We start from the raw sequence: 19464 nt of genomic DNA, 5'->3' as shown, positions 1-19464 counted from the left end.
CCTAATGATTGCCTTGCAAATTAATTACTGTAATTATTAGATTAAACATATAAGAATATACCGTCTAAAAACGTTTATGGATACATGAACATGTATTTAATATTTTCTGTCTCGTTTTAACACACAGCAGGAAACGAATATTCATTTACTTTCCTGCCAACACACTTACTGTCCAACAGATGGCAGTCATGCATCGGATTCTTTAGTAAACGACCCCAGAAGAAGAGATTACACGAGGAGCAGTGAAGTGAGCTCAACACGAGTTTTTTAGCGGAGAATTAATCTTTCAGAAGTTATACAGTGAGCACAATGAGTGTATGTATGCCACAGAAGCGCCATTACAGGCAAAGAGCCCATTCAAATCCTATGGCCGACCACACTTTCCAGTAGTAAGACTCAAACTCATTGACTGTTTTGATATTGTTGGTGTTATAATGTAATTTGTGTTAACTGAAGTACTGAATGTGTTAGTCCAGTTTGTCCGGAGGAGATGGACTGGTCTCAGCTCTATCCAGCATACTTCACTCAGCGGGACGACTGCGAAGCTCAAGCGCAGGTGGAGTTCGCTGACATCGGCTGCGGATACGGCGGACTGTTGGGTAGGGATGACATCATGTGTGAATCCTACGAACTCTGCAAGTAAACCTATAGGGCGGTTTCCCGGACAGGGATTAGACTTGTCCTAGACTAAAACAGTTTTAAGGGCTGTCCAAACTGAAAACAACTTGCACTGACATATCTTTAAATACATCAGTACTCTTTGTTTTGCCTCAAAATGCAAACAAGTAATGTTTTTAGTAAGGCATGTTTGTTAAAACTAGTTATATTTCCCAATTAAACTAAGGTCTAGCCCTGCATAAGCTATTCCCTTTCCGGGAAACCTCCCCATAGGCAGTAACACCCACCCCACGCCAGATGAACTGCTTCTGCATAAGTTGTCAAACTTTATGCACACCATCGTGGGATTTTGGATTTCTTACCTAAACACATTAAGGGTTAAACATGATGATTGTGTAAATGTTAAAATGACTACAAAGTCATCAAAACGGATTTTCCTGCTAAAAAGAAACATTAGAAACCATCACAGAAATTCTATTGGAAAAAGTATGACATAAAACATTCCAAAGATAGAAATATCCGAAATGGGCGATAATGAATGAGTAAATACCGCTCCATCTGAAATCAGACGATGATCATAATATTTAATCGAAAAAAGCAACATACTCTAAATATTACAATAAAAAGGCCATATATGCATACTTAGACAAGATGTCAGACAAAAAAAATGTGATTAAAAACTATGATAACAGACTTTTTATGTCTTTTTGCTTTCATGTGTCATCCTGTGAGTCGATCTGTTTTAAATGATACTATAATAAAGTATTTTGTGTATAAACCATCATTTAAATATACCAGCCCAACTAGGACAAATATCTATAATGCAAAACACTGCACAGTGATTGCACCACATGATTTTTGATATTCAGTTAAAATTTACAGCCACAGAATTGGCCACCTAAAACAAAACAAGCTCGCTTCCCATTAAAGGTCACTATAGACCGTTTCAGCAGTAACAACATAAACAAGCCGCTGTCGCGGTCCGCACCTAACTTCCGGTAAACTCCGCTTATAATAAATAACAACAAATTCTTTAAACATAGTTTATTTATATAACAAGCAAACAAAACAACACATAGATTACCTAGGAAACCAAAACATTTGTTATTTTCGACGAGGCATTTGTTCAAGAGATCAGTTTAGCAACTAGTCAGACCATTAAAAAAACGAAACCGGAAGTAAGGTTCAAATCCAGACGTGTATCACGTGCGTCCGATGAAACCATCTATTAAAATAATAAAATATACACTTCATTTTTTTGTTCTTTTGAAAAAAAACTTTGTGCTACTTCTGTGGCACAAAGGGAGTTTCTGCACGAGAGTGCCCTCTGGCTTTAGGATGTGCCGGGATTTCACCATAATTCATAGACCTTTCTCACAACTTCCGTATTTATGACCGGAAATACGCAATCGTCGCGGAAATCTACTTCCTCCGCAGTCAAGGCAATGTAAAAAGCCGTATCTGTTCCATCAATTCCCTGTTGATGGTGAAGTTATACAGAAGTGGATTCAGGCTAACGGGCGAGACTTATAATGTGTCGTTTTAGTTAACAGTTCAGTAACACTTAGACTCGCTCTCTACTTACCTAGAAATTTATGGACAAATTCTTCATGGAAAAAGTTTTCCTCCATTAATCGTGTCACATCAGCAAATGAAATATTTGGCAAATCCATTAACGAAGTTTTGTAGACTCTTTGATCCATTTTAAACTTGCCCGGGTTTATGTTTTTCTAGTGTGTTGACGCTTGACAGGAACTCCGCTTACACGACGATTACGTATTTCCGGTTACTGTGAGAAAGGTCTATTAAATTCATTCATTGAGAAAACGCACATTTGCACGATTAATCGTTGCAGCCTTACATGTTTAAAAAAATTTGTATATTTACATGTTTATATCAAATATAAATATTTATTATATCAATATATATTTTCCTTAAAATTATACATACATGTTTTTGTATTTATATATACATAATATTTGTTGATGTACTGTGTATATGTAAACAAAAACTTTTATTCTTCAAACGATTTGTCGTGACTAATCATTAAGCAGCTCTACAGTAAATATGAGCAAAGAAAGCTGTGAAAATAAATCTGCATTGTTTCTCCTTTATATCATTTATTTTAAAGATTCATAAAAATCCAATGTTTCACTGATGGAAGAATATTTAAATGTGGGGTGGGGGCGTCACGTCATAAGTCTTGTATTATAATGTCTGATGAGGTTGAAAAATTCATTTCAAGTGATTTTAGATTATTCCTCCAGCCCCTACATATGTAACTGCTCTCTCATTCATTTTCTGTTTGGTTCAGGTCAGGGAACTGGGATGGCTGTGACAGAACCTTCATCATTTTGTGCTTAGTGATCCATTTTTTGGAGAAAGACCATCGCTGCGTCCCAAACCGCATACTTCCATACTGTATAGTAGGCAAAGAGTATGAGAAGTAGTGTTTTTCGCCTACTATATAATATGGAAGTATGCGGTTTGGGACGCAGCACATGTCTTAAAGAAAAAATTAATTATGACCCATTATAAGATTTCTAGCATAACAAGTCAGGTTTTGACTTTTATATCTGTTGGTATTTGATATACTATATGGACTATAAGTCGCTCCGGAGTATAAGTCGCATCAGTCAAAAATGCGTTTTAAAGAGAAGAAACATATATACGTCGCACTGGACTATACGTCGGGTTTATTTAGAAAATTATTTCATAAAATCCAAGAACAGACATTTAATATGCAAAGGCAAGTTATTTAACTAAACAATAGCACACAGAACAGCAGGCTGAAGATAACGTAATGTTACCATTTATTTACCGAACACAATAGCATATTGAACATACTGTACCTGGGAGGCTTAATAGGCTAAATTAACACGACAAGCCAAATCAAGTTCAACAAGCTCCCAAAGTCATTCCACATCACTGAATCCATTCAATTACATAAATAAAGGAGAAGCATAGAGCGGACTCTCGCGGCCATAGACTGTAATGGTTTCTCTGGGTTCATATGAATTAGGGGTGCACAGATATATCGGCCGATGATGCTTGCTATGCTTCTCAATGAATTACGGTGAAATGCGCTACATCCAAAAGCCAGAGGGCGCTCTCAACTCAATATGCGCTGCAGACGAAGAACCATACACATGCAGCTATGACGCGCATCTCCAGGAAATGTCTTAAGGATATATTTATATTGCTGTTTTTCAAACCTTTTCAGGTATTTTCATGATAATAAAGAATATTTATAATGATTATGTTTGACGAGTGTTGCTTTTTAAATGCATGTTATGAATTGAATCAGTATGAATTAGTACTATGTACTATGTACATAAAATAGCTGTGAATAATATCGGCTGTGTGTTTCAGAATAGTTATCGGCCACGCATTATTAGTGTATGTTGGCATTTATTGGTGCATCCCTAATATGAACTCATTTTGACACATAACTCGCACCTGACTAGAAGTCGCAGGACCAGCCAAACTATGAAAAAAAGTGTGACTTTTAGTCAGGAAAATACAGTAATCCACAAAGCCGTGTATCTGAATAAGATGTCCAGGACCTCTGGGATAAAATTATAAAGGTCTGGTGGTATATTTAACTGTAGACATGGAGCACTTTTCAACCCCTGTGTGCATTAAAGCCATATTGTGTACCTGCTGCCAATAAACTCTTTTTGGTTTCATACGGCCTCAGAACTGAGTCCCTTTTAAAAGTTTCAGTATGGCAAATGAAGACTGTATGTGCTGGAGTTTGTTTTTGCAGAGGATTTCTTAAACTGTGTCCGTAACAACTTGTGGTTATCAAAGTGCTGAATTTCTTTCTTTATTTTAAGCTTTCTGACCCCAAGATTAAACTGATTTTTGAAGTTCTCCAACTGTGAGTCTTTGGCCACTCAAAATTTTCTCCTTGCTGAGTATTAAGACGCTATAAGCCTTTTTAACACAGAAATTTCAGTAAATTACAATGAATTTACCAGATTAAAATGACCAAATACAAAAATGTGCTGTTCACACACGCAGTGACATCATCTTTTTTACCAGTAAGATTTCATTCACACATCAGCACTAAAACACCGGTAAACTCGGTGAGAAAGCAGAAGTGACTTCTAAACTGCTGTGCGGCGAGCTCAGTGTTGTATTTGTAATAAAATGGTGTGATATAATTTCCCCCGTCCATATTTTGTTGCTTTTACTTATGTGGCAAACGCTGACAGTCGCATAGTTGGTCGTCACCAAACATTGCATTACGTGTATTAATGTTTACACATCAGGCCTCACAGAGAGCGAATTTGGCAAATAGATGGTTAACTGTTTTAAACAACTTTAAAATAGAGATACCAACGTCAAATTCACTTGTGCTCGACTTTATGCAGCGTGCGTGCGGAAACGTCAATAAACACGGCAGGGATTAGCGCATCATCTGTATCAAAACATTATGATTGGCTGGTAATCTTACAACCTCTCTTACTGGTAAATTGGCAGCACTGATTTACCAGAAAGGTTCGGTTCACACATGACCTGTTAACTGCAATTTACCAGTAAATTACCTAGGGATGCACCGATAGGATTTTTTTGGGCCGATACCGATTTAAACAGACAACTTCTGGCCGATGCCGATACCGATATTAACCACTTGTATACAATACTATGTAGTTGGTCTATTAGCTAGTTTATTTTTGCATCAAATTATTTTACTGAACATGGATTGGATCTGATTAACATTCAACTGACCAACATAATAAGAGAGGCACAAATTAAGCTAAAACAAATATAATAAGGCAGCATGACAACCTTCAAAGGTGGTTTTTGCTATTCAGTTTTTATTTTATTAACAACATTAACTCATTTTTTTTTTTTTTACATATAATGGATTTCTTTATGCAGTTAATTAATAAACAATCGGTATCGGCCTTTCTCGTGCTATTATAGATATGCCGATGGTTTCAAATTCATCAAAAATCGGCCGATAAATATCGGCGGCCCATACATCGGTGCATCACTAAAATTACCGGTATTGTATCATGTTTATGCATTGACCCATTATTTGTCTGTGACTTTATTGTAACAGTTTCTGTCAAATATAAAAAATATTTTCACAATATGTTTTGACATGATGGTTTCTATTCTCCCATAGTTGAGTTATCACGCCTCTTCCCGAACCAACTGATTTTGGGCTTGGAGATTCGAGTGAAAGTGTCTGATTATGTACAGGACCGGATTCAATCCCTTCGAGCTGCTGAACCAGGCAGTTATCAGAACATCGCCTGCCTCAGGAGCAATGCCATGAAGTATCTGCCAAATTTCTTTACCAAGGGACAGGTGAGCGTGATTGATTCACATCTGTCTAAAACACATCTCACATATACTCCAGTGACCAAAACACATCGTGATGGCTAACCTAACCTGGCATCCAGACTACTCAGGAGTTTTTGACCCTCGTAAACGCAATAACATCTCATGCCAGAGGCTCAGTTATGAAATTCAAGATTAATGCAGTTATAACACTCTGACTGCATACATGAACAAGAGACAAGCTATTATTAGAGAAATAAGCTCTTATTGTCTGGAGTGCCTGTAGAGTCTACATACCAAATATCATCAAATCAAAAAAACTCTTGAAAAGTAGGTCTTAAATAATACTGAATATGATGACAAATTTACTATCATCTTACTATGAATAAACCAATAAATCTATTAATATTAGTCTCATGACAAAATGGCAAATTAATCATACGTTATAAGCATTCTTATCAGTTTTGGCAGAGTTTATGGCCAGAGGTGATGCCATCCTGATCATGTGCATACATGCATGTGTACCATGGCTCAGCCAAATACTGGGTATCGTTCGACTAGGTATGCCCAAAGCCATCTGAAAACACCACCATCATGATTTTACACAAAGGTTTTCATGAGTTATAAGCATAAACAGCCATTCATTTTTTTTATATTAATTAATAATAATAATTGGGAAGAAAACTAAAGGAATAGGGTTCTTCACGTTTCCATGCTAAACCGCATCTCAACACACCTGAGATCAATAAGGAGGATTAAATGGAGGGGATTGAAATGATTTTATGATCCTGAGGGCGATTGGCATGAGACACATGAACGACTTCGCTGTAAATTGAGTAACAGTATCATTCTTTCTCCTCCATTAAAGTGTTGTATGGTGGAGTAAAGAGAGCCTGAGGGCCTTCCTGCTCCCAGTTATTTTCTCACACACTTTGTCTGCCTTTTATTCATTCAGCTAATGAAACACGTGTATAGATTTATTTTGATATTAGCAGATGAGTAAAGGAAGATGACTTCACAGTCTCAGTGTTTTCCCCACTGCATGCCACGGCAGGACTGTCTGGTCTCATAAAAGCTCGTGAGGGGGGAATTTCCAGTCAGACAGCACAGCAGCATCCCAACACATCACGTACACCTCTGATGGCTGTACATGTGATCATGATTGCTTATGTGCGACCTACAAATTTGGAATTCTCTATCTGCCTTTCAGAGAAATGTGTGTTTTCTTTAAGGACTCGCTCCAGTCTAACAGCGCGATGCGTCTTCACATCCCCATCAAACAGCATATACAACATATGAAGAGTTCAATCAAAGGGGCGGGCGTACACGTCATGATGAAAATTAAAATGATGTGAAACATCATGTGAAACCTAGCTAGCAGGTTGCTCAAACAACAAAATCATCAGCTAACTAACTTTAAATTTGCAAGAACTATAGACTAATACTATAACCGGCTTAAATAAACCCAAAACATAAGTCCACTTACAGTTCTCACGGACACGTGTTTGATCAACTGGCTAGTTATCCTTCAGACAGTGAGGGTCCGGACCACGTCTTTCTCTTTTCGGCCGTGTGGCGCGCGTTCCCGCTCACGGTGTGAAGCGTGTGCGCGCTATTCTCCGAGATGCACTTGACGGCCTTTTGTGGAGCCATATATATATATATATATAGATTTATATATTTTTTTTTTTGGACGACCTAGTTAAGGCGGTAGGGTTTCCAAGCTTAGGTGGTATGCCCGAACTGAAATGTGCTGTGGCATTTACGCCTCTGCTTGAGTGTTACACCTTCACTCTCTGTGAATGTGCAAAAATTGCTTTCTGTTTGCATCTTTATGTCTTGTATGTCAGTTGTACAGTACGATATGGACAGATTGAAAGTATTGAAATAACCTGATTTTTGATTGTCTTTTGTTTAATGTATAAATCAATGTGTTTGTTTGCAGCTGAGTAAGATGTTCTTTCTCTTTCCGGATCCACACTTCAAAAAAACTAAACATAAGTGGAGGATTATTAGTCCTACATTACTGGCCGAGTATGCTTACACTCTGAGAGTTGGGGTAAGAACAAGTTTTGTCTTTACTAACTCGTTTAAACTCTTGTTTTAAAGTCTGGCACGTTCTTTTACAATAGTTTAAATCCTTAATAAATCTGTAGCTTTAAACCTTTAAAAGCACCTGACTACTTCAGTCAACAGTGCTCTAAGATTATGCTGTGATCCTCTTGTGTAAATTCAAAAATAATATCTGCAAATTGACTTTTTTTAACGAGGAACAAAGCGCTCCATTTAGTATTTATTTACTTTAGCATGATGAGAGTGTATGTGTTTGAAACAGATCAGTGCTCTGTCTTCTGTCTTAGACATCTGTCTGATCTCTCTGTCATGACCTGTGGCTGGTTGCATAAACATAGCCGTGACATTAAGACTGCGTCTTAAGAATGATTCTAACTAACTAGCAATTAGTTAGGGCTAATCAGTCTTATTATTTGGATTTAAATTAGACCAATCTACCTTTCTGTGTAACATACTTAAAACGGTTATGATCAGTCTTGAAGAAAAAAATTAATGACTAACTTTTAAGACTAGTCTTAAAGTTTTATGCAACCGGCCATTGAGCGGTTGATCATAAGTCGAGCAAAACAATGGCAGGTTTGTGATGATGGGTTAATAAGACTGACTGCACATTCAGCAGTGCTGTAACCACTTAACAATCCCTAATAATGCGGAAAACATGAAAATGTTTGTGGTAATATTGACTACATTAAAGACCCTGAGGACACACAGGATAAATAAGATCATATAAGTCCAGAAAGCTAAACAACAAACAAAATAAATAATATATAAAAAATCTGAGCAGATTAACACGGGGATATTGTGTCGGATCCTTTTTTATTGGCAATAAAGTCATTCTTAAAATGTAACGTAAAGCACGACCGATGTATTTTAATATTGGCAGGCACTTTTTCATTCAAACAATATTCAGACCTAATTATTTTTCATTAACAGAACAGAAAACTAAATAATGTTGTCATATAGTTCTTATATGGCTTACGTGCCTCCGTTCATTTCAGTAGAGAGCAACAGACTGCTGATGTCCTTTGTTACTTCCACGAAACTTTTCTTCCAATGAGTTTATCTGAACTGTCTAAAGAGTAAACGCCAATGACACAGGTGATAAGATCTAATGTTTGCTCTTCAACTATTTCGGTTGCCTCTGTAATGAGAAAAAACAGTGCAGTTCAAAGTATTCAAGTCAAAATCAGCAGATTGATTTTCATGTAAAATGCCTCAGTTTGACAAAAGTCAGATCAATATATGTGTGAAGATTGAAGATGCCCTACTGAAAGTGATCTTCTCAAGAATTCAAATGAATATAACATTTAATTTGGACTTAAATACTTTTATTTTTAACTCATTGTAACTGGTGACACATGACTTTAACTTCAGTGAAACACAAAAGATGAATCATCCAGCTACACTATAACCAGTACAAGTTTTTTTTAACCCATTAATGCTAAATCTACATCTGATCTGTATCTTGATTATATTCAGAAGTGTCATATAATTAATACACATTCTCTATATACACTGCCCATCCAAATAAAAGTCACACACACACTAATATTTCTTTGTTACCGCCTTTAGCTTACTGCACGCATTCGCAGTGGCATCATTTTGATAAGCTTCTCACAACATTATTTTCCTGCACAGAATTGCAATCATTTTTTGCCTTTTGCCAAGATCTCGTATTGATAATGAGAGAGTCGGACCGCTGCACAAAGTCTTCTCCAGCACATCACAAAGATTCATAATGGGGTTAAGGTCTGCACTCTCTGGAGGCCAATCCATGTGTAAAAATGATGTCTTGTGCTCCCTGAACCACTCTTTCACAATTTGAGCCTGATGAATCCTGGCATTGTCATCTTGGATTATGCCTGTGCCATCATTGCTGGAATACAAATATCTAAAAATTATTAAATCAAGATACATTTTCTTGATTAGCAAAATGATCTAAGAAAATAAGTCTAGTTTTAGACAAAAAAAACTAAAATTAATTGAATTTGTGCCAAGCCAAAAATCTACCAATAGGGTAAGAAAATGTTTATTGAATTTAAAAATAATCTTATCCCATTGACTTTTTTAGCTTGTTTTATGCAAATTTCACTTAATATTAATATATATTAATGTTTTTTGATCTAAAACTAGACAAAAACTTAGGACGTAGGACCAGATTTACTCAACGGGGCTAATTAGCGTGAGAGCGCAATTCCAAAAAAGTGCAGATGGGAGTGGTAATATCTGTGGGTTATTTCCTAAAAGGTGCAATTAAATAACACAGGCACAAAAACTGATTTAGACAATAACCTACACAATATACTAAGAGCAGCGCAAATTAGTTCAGGGTCACAAATAAGCAGAGCTGATGAGGCGCGGGTGATCTACTAACACCTGATGTGCTTGAGTTTACAGTAGCATCACGGACATCACAGCTAACAAAGCCATAGTACATTGAAAAGAACTTGAGGACAAAAAATGAAGGTTTATAAGAAGTGTTGAAATGCTGCTACTGTGTGACTTCTCCTAGTGACGACTCTTTAAAATAAAATGAAAAACGAATTTGTTTTGGAATATTGTTTTTTTTTTTACAAATAACTTGTCTGTGAGCTTTATTTATTTATTTTTGTAATTCATGTGCTCTTATAATCTTTAATCAAAAATGCATATCTATTCCCCTCCTCAAAACGATCTTTCAATAATAAAATGATCTAAGACATGCTATTTTCGGCGTTAAATAATTATGCAAATCCAAGTAATATCACATGAGCAAACATTAGTAAATCACGTTGCGTGAATCATTTAAATACTCTCCTCCCATAAATTTTGCGTCTGAAAGGGAAAATTCTAGAAATGCATATGCAATAAGCTCAATCGCAAAAATAACTAGACCACACCTTTTCAACTCTGACAAAACGTTGTGCGTGTGCGTGCGCGTGCGTGTGTGTGTGTGGGGAGGGGTAGTGTTTTTAATATTAGACTGTATCATTAAATTAGTTTGAACAATATTCCTAGGTAAATGACAATCAGTGTTTTCACCCAGATTAGATTTCTTTTTTTCTCTAATAGGAGAAATAAGTCAGAATAAATACTAATGATAAGGTAATTAAAGTTCCCAGTTGTGAGATGAACTTGTAACTTTTTTACAACATAGATTCTCTCTCTATTGTGTCTTCATACTTCTGTAATGACATTTTGTTTCTGATTCTTCCACCTAAACACAAGACATAAAAGCTCTTTTATTGGGGTTTTATTTTCTTCATTTTGGCACGTGACTGCTCCATTCAGTTCTCATTTACTTTCATTCTAATCTGTCCATAGCCACAGTAATCTGAAAGGTTTAAAAATGACACGTGTATGTTTGTTGTTCATTTGTTGTGTGTTTGATCTTCGCAGGGTTTAGTGTACACAAACACTGATGTTGAGGAGGTACATGACTGGATGGTGAAACACTTCAGTGATCATCCTCTCTTCAGTCGAGTGTCTGAAGATGAGCTGGTATGTTTCATCATCTCCATCTGTTTAACTTTTCACTCTCTACTGAGCTGCTTTCTCAGGCAAAGAGGCGTTTTCTCAGGCGTTTTTATTTGCATGAAGAATTGCTATGGAAAACAATGTAAAGAAATAAGGCCGGTTGAAGAAGAATACCTGAGAGTAATACATTAGAAAGTCGCGGCCATAGTTTATTGCAGAAATGATGATGATTTTCAGACAGGTTTCCCAAACGTTCACCAGAGTGGTTGATCAGCCAGATACAGGGTTACAACAGGTCCTTAAAATCCTTGAAAGTTTGTGAATCTGGAAAAAAAATTCAAGGCCCTGATAAGTTTTTGAAAATAAACTTAAATACATGCAGGTCATTAAAAGTGCTTGAATTTATTTTGTGCAAGACATTTTTTGGAAAACAATCCATATTATTCCCTGTGTAGTGTAGACTTTTTTTGGCACACGTGTTAAACTGTTAGTTCTGAATTCTTATATCCTCTGTATGTGAATTTTAAAGTTTTTATGCATAGTTGTGTTTAACACATGATAACTGTAACAATGTATCATACAAGGTAACATAATGTAACCTTGTTCTAACTTGAATTGTGTCCACACATTAAGTTCTTGAATTTGAGAGTATTGGACTTTGAAAGGTTATTGAATTTGAAAATAACCCAGATGTGGGAACCCTGCAGATAGTCCCGCCCCCAAAGCACATGATGGTTAATAGAGTTTGTAGTGTTGGGTCAAGTTGAACAAACAAACATAATAATAAAGCCTGGTACACACCAAAAGATAAATTCGAGCTGAATTTGGGCCATTTTCCACCTTAAGATAATCTTAGGTAAAGTCCCTTATCTTATCAGATTTTCCTGTGGTGCGCATTGTTTTAAGAGCGTCTGAATCTGCTCGAAAGCACGTCGGGGGCGCTCAGATCGCAAATTGGAAATTTTCAGCATGTTGAATATATATAAATACGATCATATACGAAATCCTGTTGTGTGGGGGGGAACCTCGGGGACAGACGCAGGTTGTAGATTGTCGTGATTTTGAAGATGTGCTGTAATGACCACATATCGACAATCCACACACTATTGGAACAAAACTGAAAAATCGTAGATTTTTTCATCATGTTTGTGGTCTTGCATTTTGAAAATCTAATAATATTTAAAACATCTTTTGGTGTGGCCCTAGCTTAAGAGACGGCACAGTCAGCACAGTGAAATGAAAACAGTTAAAAATGAAATGAAATTTCTCTTCAGATTTATTTACCCTCATGCCATCTCGGGTATATACTGTATGACTTCAGATTTTCACCTGAATGTTAAATATTCAGACTTTATAATGCCATTGAATGGAGTTGAACAGTGTGTCCGTCCATCATAAAAGTCTTCCTCATCACTCCATTAATGTCTTCTACAGTCGAACAATTGCCATGAAAAAGAGTCATATACACATGGCATGACATCAGAGCAAATAAATAAGTTTTATCTGTGATTAGAGTATGGTTAACTTTAATTTTGGACCGTTTCAGGCTGATGATGTCATTATTGGTATTTTGGGCACCTGCACAGAAGAAGGAAAGAAGGTCCAGAGGAATGGAGGCAAGAATTATTTGGCAGTTTTTCGCAGAGTGGACCCTTAAAACGTTGGAGAATTTTAGACTACATTGTAAGAATGTTTTATGTGTTTTACAGTTTTTTTTTTTTTTTTTTGCATATTTGTACATGGTATATGGATTTACATTTGTCATTTTTGATAAGCTGAACAGAATGTAAATATATTTTTATTCTGCTGTCTGCTTTGTTTCTGAAAACCCAAATAAATCAGTCTACCACACTGCTCTGTTAAAACATTGATGAGAAACAGATATGAAAAAATTAAATAATTGTGTGTTCATATTACCATATACAGCTACATCACTTTAGACAAATATAAAGTTAAAGTCCTAATGGAAAAGTAAGACTATGGGTCAGTTTCCCGGACAGGGTTTTAGATTAATCCAGGACTAGGCCTTAGTTACAGTCTTGTTCAAAATAATAGCAGTACAATGTGACTAACCAGATTAATCAAGGTTTTTAGGATATTTTTTATTGCTACGTGGCAAACAAGTTACCAGTAGGTTCAGTAGATTCTCAGAAAACAAACAAGACCCAGCATTCATGATATTCACGCTCTTAAGGCTGTGCAATTGGGCAATTAGTTGAAAGGGGTGTGTTCAAAAAAATAGCAGTGTCTACCTTTGACTGTACAAACTCAAAACTATTTTGTACAAAAAAAAAAATTTTCTGGGATTTAGCAATCCTGTGAATCACTAAACTAATATTTAGTTGTATGACCACAGTTTTTTAAAACTGCTTGACATCTGTGTGGCATGGAGTCAACCAACTTGTGGCACCTCTCAGCTGTTATTCCACTCCATGATTCTTTAACAACATTCCACAATTCATTGACATTTCTTGGTTTTGCTTCAGAAACAGCATTTTTGATATCACCCCACAAGTTCTCAATTGGATTAAGGTCTGGAGATTGGGCTGGCCACTCCATAACATTAATTTTGTTGGTTTGGAACCAAGACTTTGCCCGTTTACTAGTGTGTTTTGGGTCATTGTCTTGTTGAAACAACCATTTCAAGGGCATGTCCTCTTCAGCATAGGGCAACATGACCTCTTCAAGTATTTTAACATATGCAAACTGATCCATGATCCCTGGTATGCGATAAATAGGCCCAACACCATAGTAGGAGAAACATGCCCATATCATGCTCCATGCTTCACTGTCTTCACTGTGTACTGTGGCTTGAATTCAGAGTTTGGGGGTCGTCTCACAAACTGCCTGTGGCCCTTGGACCCAATAAGAACAATTTTACTCTCATCAGTCCACAAAATGTTCCTCCATTTCTCTTTAGGCCAGTTGATGTGTTCTTTGGCAAATTGTAACCTCTTCTGCACATGTATTTTTTTTAACAGAGGGACTTTGCGGGGGATTCTTGAAAATAGATTAGCTTCACACAGACGTCTTCTAACTGTCACAGTACTTACAGGTAACTCCAGACTGTCTTTGATCATCCTGGAGGTGATCATTGGCTGAGCCTTTGCCATTCTGGTTATTCTTCTATCCATTTTGATGGTTGTCTTCCGTTTTCTTCCACGTCTCTCTGGTTTTGCTCTCCATTTTAAGGCATTGGAGATCATTTTAGCTGAACAGCCTATCATTTTTTGCACCTCTTTATAGGTTTTCCCCTCTCCAATCAACTTTTTAATCAAAGTACGCTGTTCTTCTGAACAATGTCTTGAACGACCCATTTTCCTCAGCTTTCAAATGCATGTTCAACAAGTGTTGGCTTCATCCTTAAATAGGGGCCACCTGATTCACACCTGTTTCTTCACAAAATTGATGACCTCAGTGATTGAATGCCACACTGCTATTTTTTTGAACACACCCCTTTCAACTAATTCAACTAATTGCCCAATTGCACAGCCTTAAGAGCGTGCATATCATGAATGCTGGGTCTCATTTGTTTTCTGAGAATCTACTGAACCTACTGGTAACTTGTTTGCCACGTAGCAATAAAAAATATACTAAAAACCTTGATTATTCTGGTTAGTCACATTGTACTGCTATTATTTTGAACAAGACTGTACATTAGGACATTTAAAGTAGTTTTTTTCAAACAAACCTTACAGTAAAACAATACTGGTGTGCATCTTGAAATCAATGGCACTGATGTATGTTAAGATATGTTGGGTCAAGATGTTTTTACATTAAGGCAGGTCAAACATGCATTTTAGTCTGGGACTATAAGATAAACCATGTCCGGGAATGTTGAGTGATAGTCAGTGTTTATTAATGAAACTGATTCACAAAAGCAGACCTGCCAATATTCTTGCAATAATAACACATGCAATGCCAGAATTTGCTGGCTTCTTCTGTGCTTACGCAATGACAGGCAGACTAATCATTTATTCACCTTTTACTTACGCTCATCTGAGAATATCAATGAATTTACTTTATTGTATAGCAGTGAAAACCACTATTCACATCAAGTCAATGGGTTTGTCAATTACACATTGCTTTATTATCATCATCATATATTTGTTTATATCAGGGAGATTATGTGCCGCATGTCTCTTTTGGTCGCTGAATGGTAAAATATTTCTGATTAATAATATTCTCGCTGGTCAAAAAACTGTTGACATCCAAGTTCCCTTTTACAATCACAGGATGACAAAAAATGTTTCTGTATTAATTGTTTTATCATTGTATAACATCAACAATCGTGAGTTCAGGAGTGAATCTATAGACATGCAAAAACAATCATTAATTTAAAGGGGACATTTCACAAGACTTTTAAATAAATCTTAAAAGAAAAAGTTCCCAGAGTACGTACTGTATGTGAACCACATAGATAATTTATTATAATATGTTAAAATGCCACTTTGTAGGTGTGAGCAAAAATGTGCTGTTTTCGGGTGTGTCCTTTAAGATGCAAATGAGCTGGGGTATATTCAAGTTCAAACGGGTGCGCAACATTGCTACGGTTTCCAGGTTGAACGTCATGTTTCCTGTAAATTGTACACTGGTGTGCAACAGGGTTTGAGATATGTTTTCTCTTGTTTGATGGGTGTGTTAGAACTGCAGTCCAATCAGCAGCAACAAGTAAATAAACCACGCATTACTAAAGAGACAATGGGTCCAAGTTGGAATGTTCTCTTTCATTCTGGGCGGCAAGGGCAGGGACTGTAACATCGAGTGTATTTTACAGCATAAAACACGTATTTATAACGATTTCATCAAGAACACAAAGAATGGTCTTCTCAGCTTACCTCATCAGAACACGGTGTTCAACACATCACTGTTTTTGTTTAAAAACCTTTGTGCAACGTTTTGTCAGTGCTGAACCCAACCCAACTAAATGGCAGTGCCGTTGGTTGAAATGTGCAAATTCAGGGGCGGGATTATTATAATAAGATCCCCTTCTGACATCACAAGGGAGGCCAAATTTCAATAAACTATTTTTTCACATGCTTGCAGAGAATGGTTTACCAAAACTAAGTTACTGAGTTGATCTTTTTCACATTTTCTAGATTGACAGAAGCACTGGGGACCAAATTATAGCACTTAAACATGAATTTTCTCCAGCATGCAGCATTATTGTTGTGGATACTTAGACATCTGTCATATAAAATTCATCATCAAAGCCGACCAATTGGGTGGTGACCTTATCCTTTTGCATTAAGTTTGGTTATATTTAGGTTTGCTGATAAAAAGCCAACGTGAGCGCAAAGCGAACCAGGACATAATTTTTTTTTGGTCCGGACAAATCGAACCAAACTATGAACACAACCTTAGATTCACTCTTATATTTAAATGTGAATAATCAACACTATACAATAGTTGTGTGGGATATAAATGTATAACTACAGAATCTTAACAGTTGGTACCATTCCCAAATTTTGGGAAATCATCAACCTTTTGCTTATTCTTTCATATTTTGATAAGATGAATTTGAAAACAAGTCATAAAGGTGCTGGTTAATTAAAGCATTTCACAATGAAGATTTATAATTATCTACACACAGGCCTTGAGTATATTTGCCTACAAGGGAGGTGGGTGTCTGATGATCATGATGTCTTGTAACTTCTAGACAAAATATGGTAGAACAATGATACCTTATTAAAGGTTATATATTTAGACTATAGTTTATTACCTAAATGTAATTTATTGGTATTTAATTATAGACTGAGTATATTTATCTTGAAGGTTTATCCTAGTCCCAGACTAAAATGTATGTTTGAGCTGCCTTAATTTAAAAACATCTTGCACTGACATATCTTTTCAGTGCCATTGTTTTGTCTCAAGATGGACACAAGTATTGCTTTTTGTAAGGTTTGTTTGTAAAAACTACTTAAGTGACCTAATATAACTAAGGCATATAACTAACGCCTTCAGAACTGCCTTAATTCTAGGTGTCATTGATTCAACAAGGTGCTGAAAGCATTCTTTAGAAATGTTGGCCCGTATTGCATCTCCTGCAGTTGATGGAGATTTGTGGGTTGCACATCCAGGGCACGAAGCTCCCATTCCACCAAATCCCAAAGATGCTCCATTGGGTTGAGATCTGGTGACTGTGGGGGCCATTTTAGTACAGTGACCTCATCGTCATGTTCAAGAAATCAATTTGAAATGATTCGAGCTTTGTGACATGGTGCATTATCCTGCTGGAAGTAGCTATCAGAGGATGGGTCCATGGTGGTCATAAAGGGATGGACATGGTCAGAAACAATGCTCAGGTAGGCCGTGGCATTTAAACTATGCCAAATTGGCACTAAGGGGCCTAAAGTGTGCCAAGAAAACATCTCCCACACCATTACACCACCACCACCAGCCTGCACAGTGGTAACAAGGCATGATGGATCCATGTTCTCATTCTGTTTATGCCAAATTCTGACTCTACCATCTGAATGTCTCAACAGAAATCAAGACTCATCAGACCAGGCAACCTTTTTTTCAGTCTTCAACTGTCCAATTCTGGTGAGCTCGTGCAAACTTTAGCCTCTTTTTCCTATTTGTAGTAGAGATGAGTGGTACCCGGTGGGGTCTTCTGCTGTTGTAGCCGATCCACCTCAAGGTTGTGCGTGTTGTGGCTTCACAAATGCTTTGCTGCATATCTTGGTTGTAAAGAGTGGTTATTTCAGTCAAAGTTGCTCTTCTATCAGCTTGAATCAGTCGGCCCATTCTCCTCTGACCTCTAGCATCAACAAGGCATTTTCACCCAGGACTGCCGCATACTGGATGTTTTTCCCTTTTCACACCATTCTTTGTAAACCCTAGAAATGGTTGTGCGTGAAAATCCCAGTAACTGAGCAAATTGTGAAATACTCAGACCGGCCTGCCTAGCACCAACAACCATGCCACGCTCAAAATTGCTTAAATCCCCATTTTGACATTCAGGAGATTGTCTTGACCAGGGTCACACCCCTAAATGCAACTGACATGTGATTGGTTGATTAGATAATTGCATTAATGAGAAATTGAGATCACGTCTGGAGATCACGTCTGGACCGGACACATTCAAGCGCATGTGCCTCTGTGCGTACAGACAACTGCTCACTTTAGCGCCTTTTTGCGGTTAAATACATCCACACCGCATTCATGGGCCTTCAGACAAGCATGTGCAAGTCGCGGTTTCTGTTTGCGTCATCACAACATTTCGGCCATATTGTTTCGGTGATAAATGTCTTTCGGCCGAAAACCAAAAATGCTCTTTTCGGCCATTATCGGCTGAGTATTTTCGGTGCATCCCTACGTATGAGGCACACCCGGTCCAAACTGGTCGTTTGCTGTAGGCTTTGAAATGGAAATTCTATTCAAGAAAATATATTGCATGGCATTGAACTTTATAAATTTGCAGGTATTATACATGCTCTAACAGCAACATTACACACTAACTAAAGTTTGAAAAATGGGATCAGGAAAAATGGGACCTTTAAAACAATTCTGTATTTAACACTATATGATCATGCTAATATGGTCACTAAAGCTTTTTAAACTGGTGACATGATTTATATATAATTTTATTTTAGGCATTACTCAGTATGGCACATTTCTAAATCCACATTTCTATGAAAGTAAGAGATGTCTCTGCTATCTGTCATGTTAGATTGAGCAGAATGAGTCCAGTTTCTCAGTACTGTTGATTTTATTTCACCACACACAGACAGACAGAGAGAGAGAGAGAGAGAGAGAGAGAGAGAGAGATTTGCTCTCTATTGGCTATGTTTAGTGGAAATCAGGTCAGGAGATAATTACAGAAAACTAAAGTGTGCTACTTTTAGAAATAAAATTTGAAGTTTTAGTGAATATTTTATTTTCTAAAAAACGTTGAGAGTTCTACTTTTATTTGATTATGACTTTTAAATCGACAGAGTTGTCATCAGTTTATTCAGAAATTCCTGAGTCAGCAGAGATTTGGCTTTTTTAACTCAGCATGTATGGATTTGCCCG

At 36.9% G+C, this 19464-nt stretch overlaps 2 protein-coding genes across 2 annotated transcripts in view; both read left to right on the top strand.

The window, feature by feature from the left end:
* Positions 1-19464, top strand: part of slc11a2 (solute carrier family 11 member 2) — a 93461-nt gene that overhangs the window by 37852 nt on the left and 36145 nt on the right. The gene's annotated exons all lie outside the window — the stretch shown is intronic.
* Positions 196-13296, top strand: mettl1 (methyltransferase 1, tRNA methylguanosine). Its single transcript, XM_065242140.2, has 6 exons — positions 196-389; positions 472-599; positions 5759-5943; positions 7862-7975; positions 11368-11469; positions 12992-13296. Exons 1-6 carry the CDS (start codon positions 310-312, stop codon positions 13100-13102), a joined length of 720 nt encoding a protein of 239 aa, XP_065098212.1. The 5' UTR covers positions 196-309; the 3' UTR covers positions 13103-13296.

This window comes from Paramisgurnus dabryanus, chromosome 14, assembly GCF_030506205.2.
Source record: "Paramisgurnus dabryanus chromosome 14, PD_genome_1.1, whole genome shotgun sequence".
Lineage (NCBI taxonomy): Eukaryota > Metazoa > Chordata > Actinopteri > Cypriniformes > Cobitidae > Paramisgurnus > Paramisgurnus dabryanus.
Note: the sequence above shows the minus strand (reverse complement) of the source record. Positions and strands in the feature narration are given on the sequence as shown.

Bases quoted from the DNA above. Each gene is read 5' to 3' on its own strand.
- mettl1 (XM_065242140.2), top strand. From the start codon at position 310: ATGAGTGTATGTATGCCACAGAAGCGCCATTACAGGCAAAGAGCCCAT. The intron at 5,944-7,861 runs GTGAGCGTGATT...GTTTGTTTGCAG, and splicing joins ATTTCTTTACCAAGGGACAG to CTGAGTAAGATGTTCTTTCT. The intron at 7,976-11,367 runs GTAAGAACAAGT...TGATCTTCGCAG, and splicing joins CTTACACTCTGAGAGTTGGG to GGTTTAGTGTACACAAACAC.